General features: G+C 38.2%; 1 protein-coding gene across 1 annotated transcript in view; it reads right to left on the reverse strand.

The window, feature by feature from the left end:
* The window catches only part of LOC134542607 (rho-related GTP-binding protein RhoN-like), a 220,645-nt gene that overhangs the window by 49,997 nt on the left and 149,577 nt on the right, over nt 1-21,071 (reverse strand). Inside the window, exon 2 of the mRNA XM_063386985.1 lies at nt 2,863-2,950. Within this exon, the coding sequence (XP_063243055.1) occupies nt 2,863-2,950 (88 nt within the window). The remainder of the gene's footprint in view (nt 1-2,862; nt 2,951-21,071) is intronic.

Consider the following 21,071-nt stretch of genomic DNA (forward strand, 5'->3'; position numbering starts at 1 on the left):
ATCGATGAACGCCGGCTGCACGCACGAAAAAGTGTCCCGTTAAGCTCATTGAACGCTTGCGCCGCATCTTCCACTCGATTGGCCTATGCGTCCGAGGAGAAGAAAGACAGCGGCAGCACACAACTTACATCTACACGTGAACTGTTTCGTCGACTGTTTATAAAGTAAAGTGAAAAGTTAATGTGGTTTTCATTGTTTATTACAACAACAATTTCGGCAATAAAGGTTAATTATTCTTGCATTGTCGGGGAGTGCAGTAATAATAGGTTATGTTACAACTGACGAAAAAACTATGGTGATTAATATAATTTATGATAGATATTTGATTACAGTTTATTTATATGAAAACTTGTTCATAATTATATTTAAACTTTATAGCTAAACGCCAGTTTTAAAAAATAATTACAAGTCATCTACACGTGAACTGTTTCGTCGACTGTTTATAAAGTGAAGTGAAAAGTTAATGTGGTTTTTATTGCTTATTACAACAACAATTTCGGCAATAAAGGTTAATTATTCTTGAATTTTAAAAATATGATTACTAGTATAATTTCAAGTATTTATTCTTTTATTATTAAAATAAAAATGATTCAATTTTATTCACAAAATTATGCAATCATTCCATCAATGTTTTGTTATGACGTTATCACGTTAAACTATCGTCCGTAAACCGACTTTACAGACAACCAATTTTTTTCCCCCCACGTTACAACGAAATTAAGATCACGACGGCAGGTAGGCGAACGCTTTGCCTGTACATTTTATTGAAGGGCCCGCAGAAAATCAGAGAAAACGTCATTTAAAAAAAAAAATTCGCGTGATTCTTTTAGTATCAGGAAGTAATCAATAGGTACATCATCAAATATGTCAAGTTTATTCATTGGTTGTCACATCTTAATTTCTGTTTGGGCAGCGAATAATAATAATAATGATAATTCACCAACGATCATCACTGGAAAAAAATTATATATTTTAATTCCAAAACATATATTCTACTTCCTACACAAAATTAATTTTATGTTCCAGACCAATTTTCTATGTAGAAGTAAGCAGTGATGTTTTCATAGGGATGTTTGGAGCACTATTAGAAAGTGCAGTAAATTAAGGACTTATTTAACGAAGATTGCTCCTAGAAATAAAGAAAGGTTTCTTCGTAGTCCTAGATTACTGGATCTTTGTAGAAACTACGCCAATTTCTAACATTCGAGTACTGTTTTCCGTTTTAAGCACGGTAAATAGGTACGGGCAAGGAAGAATATAATTTTTGACTGTAGACTTCACAGTTTTTGAAGGTTTTGTTTACACTACGAGTGGGTAGTCCCTGTTCCTAAACAGGTTAACTCTCTTCACGTAAATTTACCAAGATCCCTAGATAAAACTGTAAACCAGCGTTGTTCGTAAATCTGAGGTGAACAATTTTTGAAAAGTGTTCTAAAATGAGGATACTACGGCAGTGTCCGAGTTTGCCTGAAGTATATACTTTATGTACTTGTCCCCGGACATGCCCTCAAAGGGTTGTATGAACTGTAAGTGAAGTAAACAAGTATGCAAGTAAACGAATTTGCATACTTCTCGCGTACTTCGAGTTAAAGAAAGGTCGCCATTTTGAAGGGGGAAAATAGACGTTTTATAGGTTATTTTTGATTTAACATTCAAGTAGGCCTAATTTAAAGACCCGTGAAATAATTTTCACTTTGTATTTTAATAGTATTCATTAATTGAATAAAAAACGTAATATTTAAACATTTTAATAAGGAAGTTTCAATATAGGCCTACATGCACATACATACCGTTCGTAACTACGAAACAAAGGTAGAAACTTAAAGTAAATGGCTGTAAATTCGCGTAACATTAATGAAGTGTTAAAAATAACTAATATAAGTTTATCAATGACATAATAAAATTTATTTGTTGAAAACAATAATTTCAATAATTCGTTCAGCTGGCTAATGCCGCTTAGAGAAGACATACAGTTAGGGGCCCGCATATTCACGGTGGTATCTGTGTTCGTGAGGCGGGATGATAAGTGCGACGCTCGCTGGTGCTTCTACAGTGGTATCGCCTCTAAGCGCAAGTCTCTGTACTGGAGAGCAGTCTTCTCGTCGTGCATAGGACAACAAAAAAAAAAAATTAGATGGCGAAGAAATGAAGATAAATGTGTAATGCAAGACCCGGGGTACATTCAAGAATCATTACCGCTCCTTTCATGTCTAAATATTATTCTGAAAACACGCGTTTTAACCCTTTTCACTCTCCTAAAAAAAAATAGTTTAAAAACGAAATATGGACAGCTCTCAGCGTGTTTTAAATTATTTTCGTGAATAGAAACCACTCTTGAGCAGTTTCTAAGTCACGTGGTCTCTTATGAAGCTCTGCACGCCGTGTGTGTGCCACCTTCAACCCACACGGATCCGTCAAGGGCAAGTGAAGGACGCAAGGTCGGACAGCGGACGCACCACAACGCCGAAATACCACAACGCCGAAAAATGTCATTGCAGGACTGCCACAAAGGTTAGGTTAGGTTAGACTAGGTTAGTTAGACTAGGTTAGGTTAGACTAGGTTAGGTTAGGCTAGGCTAGGATATGCTAGATTAAGTTAGGTTAGGTTATATTACGCTAGGTTAGGTTAGGTTAGGTTAGGTAAGGTTAGGTTTGATTGTGGTATTTCGGCGTTAAGGTACATTTAAGAAACACACACAAATTCATTCAGTTGTTATTTCGGCGTTGTGGTACACAGCAGTTTTCTAGCTGTCGGCGTTGTGGTCAATTTTGACATTCGGCGTTGTGGTATTTCGACGTTGTGGTATTTCGGCGTTGTGGTGACGACCCGGTCGGACACAGGCGGACTCGCGGCTCACTCACCAGACGTGTCCCAGACCACGAAGTGTATCCTGTAGTCGCCGACGTTGTAGGTGCACGAGTATTTCTCGAAGCCGGTCGGCGTGTACACCTGCAACAAACACCACACGTAAGCCGTCGTGACCGACACGTGCTGGGACGCAACTACAGTATAGTTTCAGCCCAGGGAGCCCCCTCCCCTTTTTTTTTTTCAAACCAAACCAAAGCCAAAACTTTCTCGACAACACCTCATGTCGCGACCACATATTAATTACCTACACCATTCCAAATATTTGTGATTCAACTTGAGATAGTAAACAATTAGATTTATACTTGCAGTCATTTCATTTTTAACACATCGTAAGTTGGTTAGCACGCGAAATATACCAGTGTACATGTGTGTCTATTTTAACACAAATAATTCAGTTCATCTGCTCCTCCGTTTTTTCTAACACTACGATATTCAAATAAATATCTATAGTAAACGTAAATATTCCAGTTTAACTCCCCCCCCCCCTCCCCCCACATACACACAGACGGGGTATAAGCCCCGTCTGCCCACTCTAGTTACTTCCCTGAACACGTATAGTTAGTTAGAGACCGGAAAAATTCGTGGATTCCTTTCGAGACAGGCTAGATTCCAAACTCGTTTAGCTTAATGCTGCGTCAGTGATTGGACCGCAATTTACCTGAAGGACTCTGAGCCAATGGAAAACACTCAACAAAAGAAGTATCGAATCATAAAAAACGCAGTAAACAGGTGTTCCGAGTTGCTAGCCAATGACCAGGTGATAGTTGCCCGAGTACATAGAGAATCGTGGAGTCTATCCTAGTGGTCATTGAAACCGCGAATTTTTCCAGTCCCTACGTATAGTATGTGTCACAGAGAAGTATCATTTCATTCAGCTGGCAAACAGATCGATGCACTGTACCCGCCACACTCCTGATTGACAGTGTATTGCAGTTCTACACTGTTTTGTCACAGAGCAAATCTGAAGGACGGGCAAAGAGAGATGAATACACACGCACACAGAAAACAAGCCAAAGGTTGATGTTGGTCTTTATTTATCGCTCTTGTTGCAACTCTCTCGTCGATGCCAGTCAACTTGTGTTCGTCTGTGCTGTGAGTTAGTTTTTTTCTAATTCCTTCCACGCAATTCTCCATCATAACACTCGTACGTTGTATCATTATGTTTGTTCTCGAGCCCTGTGCGCGAAATATCTTAACACCGCATCAAGGCGAGAAGGAAAAAAAAACCGTTACGTGAACAAACTAAACGCTGAGTGAAAATGAGCGATCACAGAACTCGAGGAGCTAGGACGGGATTCCACTGACAGAGCGAACATAACAAATAATAATAAATACCGGGTACGTGAAATACGATCTCGGTTTTATCATCTAAACCCCTAATTAACGAGAAGGAAAAAAATAATATCACGCAGGCCTCAGTTTATTTACGTCTCAGGGTTTAGAAAATATGATTGCAAAAAAAAAAAGCGTAGGCTAGTTTGAGTCAGGTGTTGAGACGTTTGAACGACATGTTTCATTTTCTAGGCGCCGTAAAATTTCACTCTCAGGTCCAGATCTGTAACTGCTGTGTTAAGAGTGAGTGATAGTTAAAAATAAAAGCCAGATGTTAATAAAATTTTGTACAGAGTTTCATTAAGTCATTTTAGTTGCCTGTATGAAATTTTGTACTTTCCCCCCTTCATTTGATTCAGGTATTTGATTTAAAATTAGGATGATGTAAGGCTTTTTTTAATAAAGAACCCAGGGAAGACATAAGTCTGAGATTATAACCCTGCAGGTATACAACCTTGATTTGCACCAAGATGAAGTTTTATTGTCATACGTACAATAATCCTAGTGTTAAAAAAAATGTAAACCCCGTTTTAATGCCAATGTGAAGTCTTCTAGGGAAAATCATCTCAAAAATACCGAATGCTTCAAAGAAGATGAAGGGCTTTAACAGATAAACAAGTAGATATTTCCCGCTGCCCAGGCGACCTTCAAGCAGCGATGCTGTCCGTTACAAGAGCTCATCAAAGTTACGCTAAATTTAAGAGATGTATTTGGTAATTTTTCATTATTAAGTTTACCGTTTCACAAAGTTAGAAACCTACTAAATATAATTGACCTAGTAGGCCCTTCTGTTTTAATAATACAGACAAATAATGAACATTTTACAATGCTTTTTTTATTTAAACACACTAAATAAATTGTTTTATGACAAATGATACATACAAACAGTTAATTCAGAACTGTATACCACGCTATTTTATGCTCTGAATTGATGCTGGGGTTTTAGTTATAAATTGACCTTTAAAGTTAAATTACAAAATAAACTCTTATTGAAATTATGTAACTTTTATAAAGAATTAATGACTGTTACATAAATAATTTGTGCACTCATATGAAAAAACCAACTAAATTATTAAAGAAAAATAATTCCTTAAACAAGGAAAGGTAGGGAGATGATGGGGTGGGAAGCAGAATTCAATAAACGACACACATTTCATCTATTTTCTTCTGCAAGTTCAAAGCAGGTTCACCTAATAGGATCCCAAACGTTCTTCAAGAGAATTCCCCACGAAGAAAACTCAGATGGCACGGTCTCAATCAGCTAATTCCACTTTGATTAATTAACCTAATTAGTCACAAGAGACAGGCCATTAGCGAGGAAACAGCCCCGTTTGATCGTGCGAGCGTTCACGCGGTAATCGGATATTTGGAAATGTAGCGCCTGGAAGGGGCAGGCGAAAGGGTAAAAAGAGGTGGGGAAGGGGGGGGGGGAACTTGTGCTGCCAACAAGAGTACTGCGAACTGCCGCCAATAATTCCCACCAGTCGTCAAACACAGACATGTTTTCCATATCCATACTCTCATCCAACAGCGTGACTTCAAACTTGAGACTCTCCGAAACGCAAATGTCTCTATACCTATTAAATTAATGCAATATTTGCGTAAACACTTGTTCAGCTTGCAAACTATTTTTTTTAATTTTAATGCCGCTGCTTTTTTTTCGAGTGCGTGTTGTTTTTTTTTATGATAAATGTACCAATATACATATATTCACAGAATAAAAAAAAAAGCCAGTCATGGGGACTGTCAACAGAAGTGAAAACTTAAAACTTGGTTTTTAATGTGTAATATGACATCATTTATACGTCAAATGTACGTAAGAAAATGATTTTGGTATTATATCAGTACGATGTCAGCATGGTATCATTTATCCTTACATCATTTTTAGTCACAACAGATGTCAGTGGTATGTAAAAATTACGTAAAAATTCATTACCTAGCTATGACTTACCAGTGATGTCAGACCTAGGTCATGTATTCACGTGGTCAAATTAACTTCACTTACTGCTACTACAGCATGTCGGTGATGCGAACTCACAAGATTTTACCCATCCAAAAAAAGAGTCCAACACGCACATGTTACAGTCGAGTATATACAATGTACTAGTGTATACATGCGTATATATGTACACAAACCGCTGCGCGTCGCCAGTCTGGTGCAACACGTCACTAGCATGTCGGTGACGCGAACCCATAAGTGTTGCCCCTACCAAAAATCGCTCAAACGCGGTTAAATAAGTTTTCACTTCAATAATTACCTGTATGACGTCATCCTGATGAAACGCAAATGGAGGCGAATATTCTGATACGTTAAAAAGTCCGAGGCAAAGCTCCTGGCTCTGGAGTTGTTGCTCAGAAGAACGAACTGTTACATTTATGCTCTTTCCGTGTCCTTTACACATACGGCCTTGACCGAATGATCATTTAATTGCAAGACTGCAGCCAGTGAGAAACTAGCAGTATAAGGATATCAGAATCCTTCCGACGCTAACACAACCTCAGTAAATAAAACACATACCTCACAGGTAGCCTCCTTTTCGTTCTATAGAAGTTATACACATGCTTCGTTCGATGGTTTGATGTTTATGTTTACACGGTAACACGGACAGTTAGCCACACACATTTTTAGCTGCAATTTTTTTATTAAAACCATTACGAAAAAAGTCAACCAAAAAGCTTTAAAGGCTTTATTTAAGAAATTAGTGTATTAAAAATGACTATTTAGTTCCCAGTGGTAATATAATACCTAATTAATAGGGGCATGCATTTTACGCTAAAAGATCTGAACACTTATTAGACTGCAACAAGGTATACCCGCACCTGTGGTTTCTTCCTTGTGATTGGCGGCCGTCTGCGAGAGAAGGCGTTGCCTCATTTGACCGAGCCACTCAAGACGCGTTTGCTTCCGCACTGGATTATCGTGATTGGTGTTACGAAATACGTGTAACTGAAAGAAACTCACCCAATCACGAAACGCAGACGATGCTACAGTGTTTTAACTTTCAGTTAGTTTCGAAATCTTTTCGCGAAATCTGCATGCCCCTACTAATAAATAGTCATGTTTCACTGACTATATAGTTTATTTGTAGAACAAATTATTGTTCAATTGTTGCTTGCCCTGTAACGCCATCGAATCTTCCCACAGTTTATCGACGACACGGAACATAACGAAACGCACACCGCAAGGTGGTTCGGACTCATCGAATGCGGTACGTGTTTCGTTCGCGCGTGAAGAATAACGCAAGTCTCCGTTGCTGTTCGTAATCAACCCGCTGGTATAGAACAAAATAATTACTTTACGGCGGTCTTTTTTTTAGTTTATAAATGTTAAAAAAAATACATTTCGGACATTTTCCAACTTTTACCCGTTCAAGTTAATGATTTCACAGTAATAAATAATCCCAAAAGGGTTAAGCCAGTGTTGGCTGGCTGTAGTTACATTTTCTGGTAAAAGATAGCGCCAGCGACCCTTCAAAGACCACAAGGATGCATGTAAGGACGCGAGCGACTCTGCCATTATTCGGAAGGGAAACAAAAATGGCTGACATCCTTTGAATCGTATTTTTACACAATCCCTCGGGCTAAACGGTGTTTCTAAAGAGGTATTCAGAAAAAGATTAAAGTTTCCGTATTTTTGCTTTCATTTTTTCCACACCTGGTTTTTCTAGTGGCGCTCTTCACGAACTAGTATTGTTCTGTCAACAGTAAAGAATGATACGCTGAGTCATTAAAAACTTAAAACGAAAGAAAATTGTTTGAAATGTGACTGGATTGGTGTTTTAATTAAAACAAAAAGAAAATTCTCGAAAAAGCTAAAAAAAAAAAAAAATTAATTTAAATTTAAGTTTTAATTGAAACAAAAGTTTTATTCAAAACGATGTTATAAAGTAGTAGAATAATCAATTTGTAACGCTAAACAAATTATTTTATATGCCTATGATATCTAAGTTTTGGATAAAGCTGCAACCGAAAGCTTAAGTAAGCATCCAGCCTTCACGCTGGTAGGCTTAATGGGAGACATTTACAGACAAAATTTTAATTCAAACAAACCAGTACGGAAGAGCTTATGGAAGATTTTACTTTCCCGTGGGTTCGGAAACGGATTTATCACAAGTGAGAAGAATGCTGTTGGGTTTCCTTGGGGTACTCCCGATTCCTAAACACTTTCGTTATGTCAATGCTTCAATATCATCTCTCATCGTCTCTGCTATATATATATATTCCTTCGGAAACCAGTTGCCAAGAAATAGTTTATAATACTACAAGAATGATGTTGTAAATTTGTAAAACACATGGCTGTGGTTATTTTTACATATATGAAATACATTTTTCGAGATAATGCTGAGAATATATTATACGAAAATTGGCGGCTAATTTTAAATTTTAATTGATGTTCCATTTGAGCATAATAATTTTTTTAATGGAAAAAGTTAATCGAATATTCAATAATTGGACTTTATTTTATTGTGTCAAGTTCATTATGTGCGCAGTTAGGTAATACTGTAACTCTATTCAGGTCACGGTGTACAAATAACTTAACTATTGGAGGTACTGGGACAACACAAGGCATGAAATACCCCGGGTAACAATCCAAACACAGTGTTAACTGCGAACACTATTTTGTAGTGACAGTCGTTTTCGTGTAAGTGTGCAAATTTACAAATATCTACATGAACTATATTTCTGTTCCATTTACAGACGAAAATAATTACAGTGTGATCTCGATGTCGACGAGAAGTTAAGCCCGTCGATGCTATTGTCAATTCATTCGTACATTCATTCGATCGTTTCGTATTTCCCCGTGGGTAATCGATACCCACGACCTCCGAGTAATCGAACGAAGAGCTGCGGAGGCGGGTGGAGTCCGCGGTCGATGCTCAGGGTTTGCAAACCAAGTTTACGAAGGCTCATTGGCGGTGGGAAGCCTTCATTTCACAAACGAGAGAGCCACACCCGAAGTGCTCGCTTTTTTTCCGTACCACAACAGGTGTATTTATTTGGTATGTAGCTTACTCATACGTCATACGCCGTTCTAAATCATTGTATAAACCGGTGTGGCATTAAATTTTGCGGTCGATTAGGATAGGTTAGCTACATTATAAATACTTTAAAACATTGTGAATGGTTGGTTATATTAGGTAAGTATAGCTACATTAAAAATACTGTAAAATTATTTTATGGTTGCTTAGCAAATAACTTTTTAATATGTAGCTATCCAGCGCTAGGAAACCGTTTATATGATTTCACAGTATCTTTAATGTAGCTATCTAACCAAATCAACCGTCCACAATGTTTTAAAGTATTTATAATGTAGCTAACCTAACCTAATTGACCATTAGTTATCATGAGTTGTCCAAAATAAACATTCACGGACACACGGCAAACGAAAAATATGGCGGCGTACAAATAAATACCGTTGCCTTGTTTATGGTATTTCCTTGTATCAACACCGCCATATTTATTTACAATGAACAAATCCCCCCCCCCCTCCGAAGATGCACGATCGGGCATTTGGCTCTCTCGTCTGTGAAAAGAAGGCTTCCCCATTGGCGGTACACACTGAAAATGTTATTGTAAATGTAACCTAAATATTAATGTAAAAGAAAAAGCTTGGCTTCTGGGTTGTAACCACGACCAAGGCAAATATATCACCGCCATCATCAGTGTATAATTTACCTACTTAGAGCAGGTGACTCTACCCTGATGATGGCGACCGCAATGTCGACAGAACCGTCGGTGACATATTCGCCTTGGACGCGGCTACAACTCAGAAGCCAAGCCACTTCAGACAAGGGCCGTGAAAGACTGCGATTTTTATTCATGTAAAAGTACAGAAATATGGAAATTTGTACATTTACACGAACACAACCGTATCACTACAAAATATTAATTTCCAGTTATACTGGGTTCGGATTATTTCCCGGGAATTTATGCTTTGTGTTGTCCCAGTACCTCCAGTAGTTCAAGTTATTATTTGTAAACCGTTCCCTGAACACTTTTCCAGCATTAACTGCGCACACAATAAGCATGATACAACAAAATAAAGTCAGAGTGTTTTAATATTTAATAAAAAAAATATGCCGGAATGAAACATCAATGAAAATATAATGTTATGCGGCAATTTTTGTAAGAAATTCTCAGTATTAATTTGGAAAAAAAAAAGGTGTTTCATATTCGCAAAAAAAACCACAGTTATGTGTTGTACAAAATTACAATATATTTATTGTGTTATTACGAACTATTTATTAGCAACTGGTTTTCAAAGGAATCTTGTGTTATTCGAATCAGCAACGCAGCCCGAAAGACCGCAATCGAAGTGAAACATCACAAAGATATTTTACATTCAATCGACTATTATCATAAATTAATATCAAACGCCAGTTTTATGTCATAAAGATATGGAAAAAAATTATACTTTTCTCTTGAAAAATGTCACTTTAAAAGAATGATTTTGTTTTTAAATTCGAGAAAACAAAAATTTCGGCGCAAAAGAAAAAAAAAAACATTAATTGTAGATCACATGTTGGATTTTCACGTGTCATAAATTCGATTGCGTCTTGTCTGGAGCAACGTGGTAGCTCATCTCTCAATTTATTTATTTTTAATTAATTAATTAATTTTTGTTCGGGAAGTGCCTGGGCTCACTCGGTCACTGACTCGGAGCCACACGTCTAGTCCTGCACACAAACTACTTGTAAGAACTTCTCGCACCAGTTCCGACCCGACTAGCGCTACTGAAAGCCTATTAGGGGATGGTTTTGCGCTGTAAATTAACTGCGAGGACGCATGTCCTCACGCGTTAAAAAATGCAGCGAATCTGCTGCGCGAGTTTAAAACTCCTCGTTCTACCGACACCTTATGTAAGGGGAATATATTTTCCTCTCTCTCTCTGTCGGCACAGTTTGACGTGTCTAGCCAACGGCCAGCCCGCCCTGGTTATTCCACCAAGAGCGGCCAATTACTCGCGCCGGCTGATCCTTTAGGGAACACCACGGTCTGGGGTTGGAAGAAGACGAGGATTTAGATACGACTACGTGGGGAAGGCGAGGGGGAGATAAAGAGAGTGAATATACCGCGGTGGTGAGGGAAAACCTGTACGTGATTTATAAACTCGCCGGCTTTATCGCGTCGGCGCAGACGCGGAGAACGGGAGGGGGCAAGTCCGGGAGGTGTTGAGAGGAGAGGAAGTGAAGAATCGCAGGGAGGCCAACAAGCCAAGCTCTCAGGTGGAAGTTGGGAGAGAGGAAGAGAGGAGGAAAGTTTTGAGAAGTAAACTGTGCGGAATAACGAGCCGTGTAATCTCTAGTGCGCGCCTTTGCGCTTGTCTTCGATAAACACAGCGAAGGATTAGCTGTACACTTCGCCCCAGGGCCTCAGGGCGGATGGGTTCTGTTTCCGTAGGTACTCAGTTTACAAACTGTATCTTCACAAGGAAAAAAAAATTGCTAAAATGGATGTTTTCAGACTAATTTGTAGACACGAAACGCCCGGTAAAGATTCTTGAAGGACCAGGCATTACACCTTTGTGTTCATTTCTCGGCCATATTATATTATGGTTGCCGCTCAAAATTTATAGTTTTCCTATGCACGACGAGAAGACTGCGCGTGTTATTGGTTTCTTGTCCCTCGGGATGCGTCGAAACTAGCTACTGTCCAATAAGAATGCTGTTCAAGTGCATAATGGCACGCAACGTCATCGAGAGATACTAAGGGCGCGGGGGTAAATAATTTCGTTTCCCCCCACAATTAATTAATGAACGATAAAAAAAAGACTAACGTTACCGCAGCGATAACTGTAAACGTTTTAAGTAAAAAATTGCATAATTTTTAAAGTTTCCAATGGATTTTATTAGCAATAGAATGGTGATTAATTATACAATCAGGTTAAACACAACACAAAAATAAAAGTACAGTATGTCCATAAAATAATGTCCCAGTTATAAAATTAAATAGTATCAACTGTAAGCGTTGTGGAGTGTTGGTTCAAGGTCACACTGAAAGAGTAACTCAACAAGTTTTAGATAAGCGCATGCGCGAATACTGTTTTGTTGTTTTCTCGCTTGCAGCGCGAAATAATTGCTCTTTCCCCACTTAGTAGAAGGTGAATCTGTAAACTTTATTTGGCAACAGGATGGAGCTTCTCCCCATTTGAATTTCTTTGTACGAGAGTGGTTGCACGTCGAAGTTCCTGACAGCTGTATTGGTCGTTATGGTCGAGACGACAGAGCTCTTTTTCGCTGGCCTCCACGTTCACCTGACATAACGCCATGATATTTTTTTCCCCCTTTGGGGCTTTATGAAAGATTATGTCTACGTTCAGCCGATACTTAATGATTTGCCAGAGTTGAGACACAGAATTGAAGAGGCTGTTGTTGCCATTATTCCGGACGTGTTAATCAAAGTTTGGGAAGAATTGGACATTAGGTTGCATGTGTGCCGTATAATTAAAGGTTCACATCTTGAACATTTGTAAAAAAAAAAAGATCTAGGGTAGCTGCCTTTAATTTGATGTATGATTTGTAGGGACCGGAAAAATTCGCGGGTTCAATGACCTCTAGGATGAACTTTATAGTTCTACGTACAATCGGTCAAATGTCACCCTCTCATTGGCTGCTGTCTTGTGGAGGTGTCCCAATGTAGCGGCCTGTGATTCGATACAGCTTCGGTTGAGTGTTTCTCACTGGCCCAGAGTCGTCCAGGTGAGTTGTGAGCCAATAGCAGAGACAGCACTGAGGTATAAATATTTGAATTTCAGGCTGTCGTGAAATGAATCCGCGAATTTGTCCGGTCTCTAATGATTTGTTGTAAAGAGTCTAAATTGAAACTGGGACATTATTTTATGGACACACTGTATATCGGAAGTCAACCGGGCCCCGCTGGTGCGAGTCTCTACCTCGAAAGCTCCAATGGTATTCATTCTTATTCTAGCTTCTATCCACATAGTAACGCGACTTTTGCAGAACTCTAGTGATAACTTGATTTTGCGGTGAGAATTTGTTTTTATCACGTTTTTTTTCAAAAATGATCCAGATTAACTGGAACTAACTTAAATAGGATATACAATATTACAGCCTGTTTCATGCAACTTTTCCACAAAAATTAAAGTTCTCAACAAAGTTAGAACCAACAGTCTATGTATTCTAATGCTGCTGTTGTACTGTCAACAGTATTCATATAAACAACTTCGTGTGGTTGTAAATGTTCGCAAAAAATAATGTGTTGCTTTGCAAGCGAGTGTTGGGAAACAGGTACCACTAAAAATTCCTTTAGATACTGTCAAATTTGAGTCAAGGTACGTGTCATAAACTATTGACCTGTTGTTTATTTTGACGCCAAATCGTTCAACGACGGCTCATTTTGACTTGTTCCCATTATTTGAAACGGAGTTTCCTACTATTTATAAAAAACCGGTCTAATGACGCAAGTCTATAATTTTTCATTCAGTTACCTACAAGCATTAAAATAAATCAAGCAGAACATATAATCTGCTTAACTGCACAACTAGCCTTTTCCTGAGTACAAACTATATATACATAAATTTCATCCTTTGAGTTTTTAAATTGGCTCAAAAAGGATAAGCAAATATTTTTATTCCATCAGATGAATTTGTTTTAAAATACCGTTGACAGAGCAACATTGACAGAAGTAAATAATAACAGTTTAAATTGTACACTAAGTTCCAGTGGTATGTATGTGTGTATGTATGTGTGTGTATATATATATACACACACACACGTGCATTCGCATGGGGGTTGCATATCCAAGTTATAACAGATGGATAGGGGCAGGAAATTTTCGCGAAAAAATCTGAACGCCTACTAGACTGCAACAAGGTATACCCACACCAGCGGTTTCTTCCAACTCCACCTGGTTACGATAAAACATAATTGGAACATATTTGCATATTTCATCAAAATGCCTGCTTAGTCTCAAGACTTGAAGTGTCATTTAGCCATTTGCGTGAGCACTTATTCGCGTTCTTTAACAAATTAATCCTAATCATCAGGCTTACTTTAAAGTTCATGGAAGGTTAAACATTAGTTTAGACAATGTAGTGAGATACGAATTGTTGAACATTATAAAAGTGCCAAACTTAGAACCATTTTATTTAATCATACAGTTGTGGTATAATTAACGATATCCTGATTCCACGCACGTTTTCAGTATCAACGTAAGAATCATGGATAATTACATGCTTGATTTGTAAGACGTGGTACATGCTGCACAGAATGTACAGCTTGAATCAAGGGAAGCATACAGTTCACAGGGGGGAGAGCCACACCCGAACAGTTCCGAAGTTGTCCGGAGTTTTCCGATGACTCGTGAAAATAAAACTCCAAATTCTAGGAACATGTATATTTTACAGTAATAGAGTATTTTTAAAAACGCTAACTTAACCGAACCAACATTTAATTTTAGTTACGAAAACCTAACGTAACCTAACCTACCCTAAATAAATAAAGAAAATATTCTTTATTACAGTGACCGAACCTAACCTAACCTTTTAAACTTTGGGACAATTCGTATTGTGGTTGTGGATTTTAATCCCTGTTAACTGTGGCAAACATTGTAAAAGACAATAATGGAAACACAGGCCTGTTAACACGGGCGAAGCAAGAGAAGTGCTATTACAGCGCTCCTAGCGGCGTGAGCTGTAAGCATACGTGTAAAATGCTAATTTGTGTACATGCAAATACAAAAATAGCATTAATTCAAAGAAGGAAGAAAAAATTTCCAATTAATTATAATGCATAAATATTTTATCATATGCAAACGAAGCCCTTGAATGTAAAGGCTAAAATTAACAGCAGTATATGTTGGTATTTAGGTTATGACAAAACAAAACGAACTTCTGTTTACTTATATTAAAAAGAATTAAGGGTTATCAGAAATCACATTTGAAAGAAATACACTAGCTTGAAGATAAACATGTACAGCAAACGAATATATTAAAAAAATTAAATACGCAATTCACATTTAAAACATGCTTTCTCATGTGAGATCCCAGTTTTTTTGGGATCTACTTTCTCAACACTTCAACTTTCAACTGACAACTGCTGCAAAGTTACAATTTATTGGTATGCATTTTAACCCCTACAAAATGTTCGAATAAATTAAAAATACTTAACTCTAACCGCAGTTTAAAAGAAACGGAGTTAAAAAAAATGCCCACTTTCAAACGAAACTACCATTTAACACAAGTTAATAATGGGTTCCACTACTACTAGCGCCGTTAGTTCGCAGGCCGCCGCGAGCTTCACTTAGCGGACAGAGAATGAAGGCGAGTTCCCAGAATTATATGTAAGACCGTGAAGTGTACGATTCTCGCTAAAGAGAAGGATAAGAAGTTTCCAGACCTTACTATATGACCGTGTGGCGGACATAAAAAAACACCAAATGTTTGTATTGAACTTGGTTCAGCCATTTCGACCTGAAGAGGTAATTACAGAATTACGCTCCAGATCCATCCCACAGGAACCATGTCCTTTTGTTTTTTCAGGATAAAAATTATTCTATGTCACTCTCCGGCCCACAAAATTATCTCTGTGCAAAAACAAATCATGTCGATACGTTACTCCGTAGCTGCGTGAAAGAACAAATCAACACACCAACAAACAAACTTTCGCATTAATATAATTAGTGTATATATGTATGACTGTGTGTGTGTGTAGGTGTATGTGTGTTTCTTATTGTTTGTCTAAACAAGCAAAAACTGTACGACATCAAACAGCTTGTAGTATTTCAATACAATGCTATGCCAACTTGTTTACAAAACATTTACTTCGTAAAACGAGAAAAACAAGTTCCTTGCTGCGCAGTAGCTACCATGATTTTTAAAAGCAACGAATGCCAAAGCAAACAACATATATATTATGTATGGTTGATTGCACAGTCGAGCGGGGTAATTAATTTCCCCCGCGCGGCCCGGGTGTCGCCGTGGCGGTGCGAGGGCGGATGTTTGCGGACCGGTCCGTAGCGCAGCTCGCGGCTGACGAGGCGGAATCAATACCCGATATAGTGTTGGACAGGGCGCGTGCTGGCTGGGGGACGTCTGGCTACCCGCTAGCCAAGTTTCCCCTCTCCAACCCGCCCTTTCCCCTATTCCACCGAAACTCGGCCAGTTCCTCAGGTCCTCGTTACCGAGTTTCACCTCTCTGACCCCCCACCACTCCCCTCCTCAACCTTACGCAAGTCGTGCAACCTTCGCGGCACTAGCCATTACGGTATGTACGGTATGAGAAGCCTTAGATGTCCATCAAGTTCTGTCCCTGCCCGAACACGCCCGAATATTCACCTTCGGCCAACCTCTGGGATTTGTTTTATTTTTGCGCAGGAAAAATGAATTCAAATATTAAAAGTGGTCGGTTAGGTTAGCTACATTAAAACACTTTAAAACACTATGGACGGTTAGTTAGGTTAGTATAGCTACATTAAAATAAACAGAGAAAAAAAAAAATATATATATATATATATATATGTGTGTGTAGAGTAGAAAAGCTAACTGATCTAAGTGCCAAAAGTATGTTTTTGAATAAAGGGGAAAAAATATTAATATTATTGAAGATAATGTGAAAATCATTTATATTTAAGAATAAAAATGTTACATAACATGTGTATAAGTGCATGACAAGAAATTATTTACTTTTATTGAACACAAAACTTAAAGAAAAATTTGCAAACATGGTACTTTTGGAAATGATCTATGTGCCAGTAGAAGTGTACTTCTAAATGCACTATGTCCAGAGGGACGTCGAAAGTTAGGCACTTAAAATTTGTAGGTAAAACTGCCGGTTTTCTTCGTCAATAAATTCCAACATTGCACGAAGATCGTTCTTTTTGTTATCAGTCAGTGGATTAACATTAGGTAACCCCTCAATTTGCGCTGACACAATGTTACCCACAGTGATTCCTTTCTTCAGCACTCTGCATGTCTCCCATTCCAGCATGTCACTGAAGCTGTTCCTCTTGTACATTACTAAACCAGGATTATCTTTGGTCACTTTAAGGCACGAAACTTGAGTAATGCCTAGCTTTGAGGCATCAATATAGCTTGATGAAGCTTTATCGAAGTTTAAAAACCTGTCAGTCATATCCAGTACCTGGAACGGTCTGGAAGGTCTCGCTGAAGTAATAACACTTTTAACATGTTCAACAGTCTGCATTTTGCAATGCTTTGCACGCTTCTCAATGATAGCAAAGTCTCTATCCGAGGAAGAGAAACTGTGGCCAGAAAGGAGGAATTTGTGTTCAATGCTGTCGAAAAAACCTGAAGCAACGAGAAAAATGTACACAAAAAGCAGCATTCTGTTTTTGATCTGCCCTGCGCAGTTGTCACTCCAAATGCAAAGCTGCCGTTTATATGAAGCAAATAGTCCAGAATTTATAGCTTGCAACAGACACGATGCCATCTGGTTCCCACCTCGGCCAGATTGCCCTTCGTGCCACACGCACATTATTGCATCTGAAGTATCATTTATGTGAATTTCGAAGTTGTAGCAGGATAGTTGGCGACTGTAGTACATGCTGGTATGTATCAGCTTTGGGAGTGGAAAAACCTTTTGCAAATCCATTGTGATTGTGCATGTATCACTGTCTGGTAAAGCTCTGCGTGTACTATCTATCATCTTTCATAGTCTTGAAAGCCTGTTCTGCTTTCCTGTGATGTAGTTCAAGATCGATTTTGGCCTGGCGTACTTCATCACACACATTTGCCTGTTTCCTGCGTATGTGCACCTGTATGACTTCCTTTCATCACCACTAAAAGCAGGCGATTTATAATGTTTGAAACTTCAGTTTTCTCCTCCATTCTGAGCGTTCATACTCGTCACATAAAAAGAACATAGTGTGTCTACGTTCTTCCAGCTTGTGGCACTTAGATCAATTAGCGCTGCAAGGGCCCGCGGACATACAGGTTGTGCCATCCGTTGTCGCTCGTAAAAACTATTTGAAACACGACTGGCACTTAAATACAATAGCAGTACATTGGCGCGGGCACGTAGATTATTTTGCTGTATGAAACTCATTTTCGTAAATTTTGGCACTTAGATCAATTATATTTACCACTCTACACACACACACACACACACACACATATATATATATATATATATATATATATATATATATAGACACACCCACACACACACACCCACCCGAGGTTGCGTGTTCGGGCAGGGACAGAACTTGATGTACATCTTAGGCTTCCCATTACGGTATAGTCTGTGTCGTGTAACTCGTCTCAAATCTGAAACTCGAAATCTTTTTTTTTAAAAAAAAAAAAAAAGTATTTCCAGACTTTTGGGCAAGGTAGCGAGTAACCACTGCCTTGTTGGGACACAACCGTAACCTATAACTCTCGGGCAGTATTCCAGAACGTGTCCAAACCGAATCCCAGTAAGGAAAAAAAAAATAATCAGCAACGGTTTTAATAAACGTTGCTCTGCGCGAGGCTAGAAACTGGTTTCAACACATTTCATCCGACATTTCGCAGCCATATAAATATAACTGTTACAGTGAAAATACTAGAGATAGCAGTACCATCGCAAAAAAATAGAAAGAACCAACTGTCTAATTTTCTCAAGTAATTTTTTATGTAGCGGTTGTTCCTTGTTATGACCATAAAAGTAAAGTGCACAAAATGTATTCCAGGATATTTTCGCTATCATAAAGTTTCATTTGGCACACCACCACGATTGGTGATCACAGAAGTGACTATATGCGAGTTAATGGCGCTAGACACGGATCCGCCATCTGGACTAAATCAACGATAAAGTGAACTCTACGCTTGCGTGGAATTTGGAAAACAGATCGGCAACGGATAGGACACCAAAAACCATATTTAAAACCTTTCACTCCTTTAGAAGTAGACTTATAGCAAGTCGAAAAACGGTGGTAGATTTTACATGTTCATAAATTATACCGCATAACTTACATCCCACCTGATTCGCTACAAAGATACGATTTCTATAATAAACAAAATACAGACTTTTCTCCTTTTTTCGATCGAATATTAACAAAAATGGTTAAGGTAAAAAAAAGTTTCAAAGCATATAATGTACATTATTCATGTTCATTTTCTTACCTCCATCTTAATTTGCTTGATATAGGATTTACTACTATAAAAACTAACGTATCCCTGTTTCACTGCTTTTGGGTTCGAATATATATAATGGTAGAAGCACCCTACGTAATAAATTATTTAAGTTATACAAGAAGTGTTGGGGTAGCTTCACGTCCCACAACGAGAGAAGGGACTTGCCCCTGAAGTGACTGTCACCAGTGCTACGTACTTGTGTCGGTATCCATGATGGCGGCTTCCAGCAGAACAGGATAAAAAAAATTAATTAGCGGATGTGTCGTCATTCAATATGGCGGCCTTCAGCAGACGAAAACAATATGACGGACATGATGTCACAATTAAAGATGACGACCATTACAAAAAAAATGCAATAATCAGGGATTGGGGCGCTCGATATCAAGATGGCAAAATTCAAGGTCAAAAGTTAAGGTAAAATTCATAGGTAAAAGGCCAAGGTCAAGTGTCGAGATCATCCAAGATTGCGGACACCAACACCACACGAGAATTTGCGCTCGGAGGAACAATGTAAACAATCATCAATCCACAGCTAGCAGCCTGGCGCCAGACATACATCCCTATACTACTGTTACGCTATCCTTATTTCAATATAACACTTTTGATGAGTAACTTAGCTCTCAGTACAAGACTTTGCTGGGAGTAATTTCATGAATGCGACGGAAGTTAAGGATCGGAAATATGTAACAACCTCATGCTCCCATGTGTAGCGGATGACACGAGCCTAAAATCACAAAGCCAAAGATAAACTTTATAGCATTAATTGTTTAATGAATTTTAACAATATGGGCAGTATTTTAATAAATTTCAATGTCAGAGATTAGGCCTAGTATTTTTTTAAAGTCTTTTCACTTGTATCGGAGCCGTTTCATTATATAGTTTAAAATGTCGGTCTGCTAATCAAATGATTCTATAGTCGTGTAGATGCTCTGGCAGTGAACTCAAGCGGTGGGTGCAGAAACTACACGTGATTCGCGTCCAGAAATGTAGCTGTAAACATTACGCTCGGCATTATTTTAAAGCATTCTACGTTAAATTTCATGTCAGAGTATCATATGATGTGTTTTTGCACCACGAGAACACACGAATTTTCTCGTTTCCGAAGATAGATGTTACACAACACAGGCGAACACTAAAAGACTCGAACACCCAAGGATATACAGTTTTTCATCAAATGCAGTTGCCATTTATTTCTTAGTTTCCCTTGATTGGTTCTCCCTACGCAATGATTAAAGACTAGCAAAATTCCCGTTAGTTTCTAGTTCTACCAGTTCAACAATATAATGGTTTCAGTTGTGCAACAAGTATAGTTGGTACTTACACTTGTAACTAACAAGATCTGGCAAAATAACTTTGTTCCCATCGAATCATAACATTGTAAATCGTTAAAAAAAATTGTAAAACATTTAGCTAGAGTTATAAGAGAGTAAGTTCAGCTATACAAACGAAAGTTGTTACAAGATTATGTAACCGTGGCTGTATTATTATTTTTAAAATATTACATTCAAACAGATACAAAATATTTGGTTCAAACCGGTTTGGATCTGATCTGAGCACTTGCTTTTGTATCAGTTTCCATGATTCCTATTGAAAAGGATAATGGGCTAACTTCTTTGCTACCCTAATATTGCGTATAATTTTTCTAAACTTTTATCATTCTTATTTCTCTGCGAACTCATAACAAATGTGCTAGTTTATTCTTGAATGAATGAAGTATATTTCCCAACATATCTATTGTTCATGTAAACAATCATCTTTAAAATAATTTTGCAAGGT

The sequence above is a fragment of the Bacillus rossius genome (assembly GCF_032445375.1).
Source record: "Bacillus rossius redtenbacheri isolate Brsri chromosome 9 unlocalized genomic scaffold, Brsri_v3 Brsri_v3_scf9_1, whole genome shotgun sequence".
NCBI classification, from domain to species: Eukaryota; Metazoa; Arthropoda; class Insecta; order Phasmatodea; family Bacillidae; genus Bacillus; species Bacillus rossius.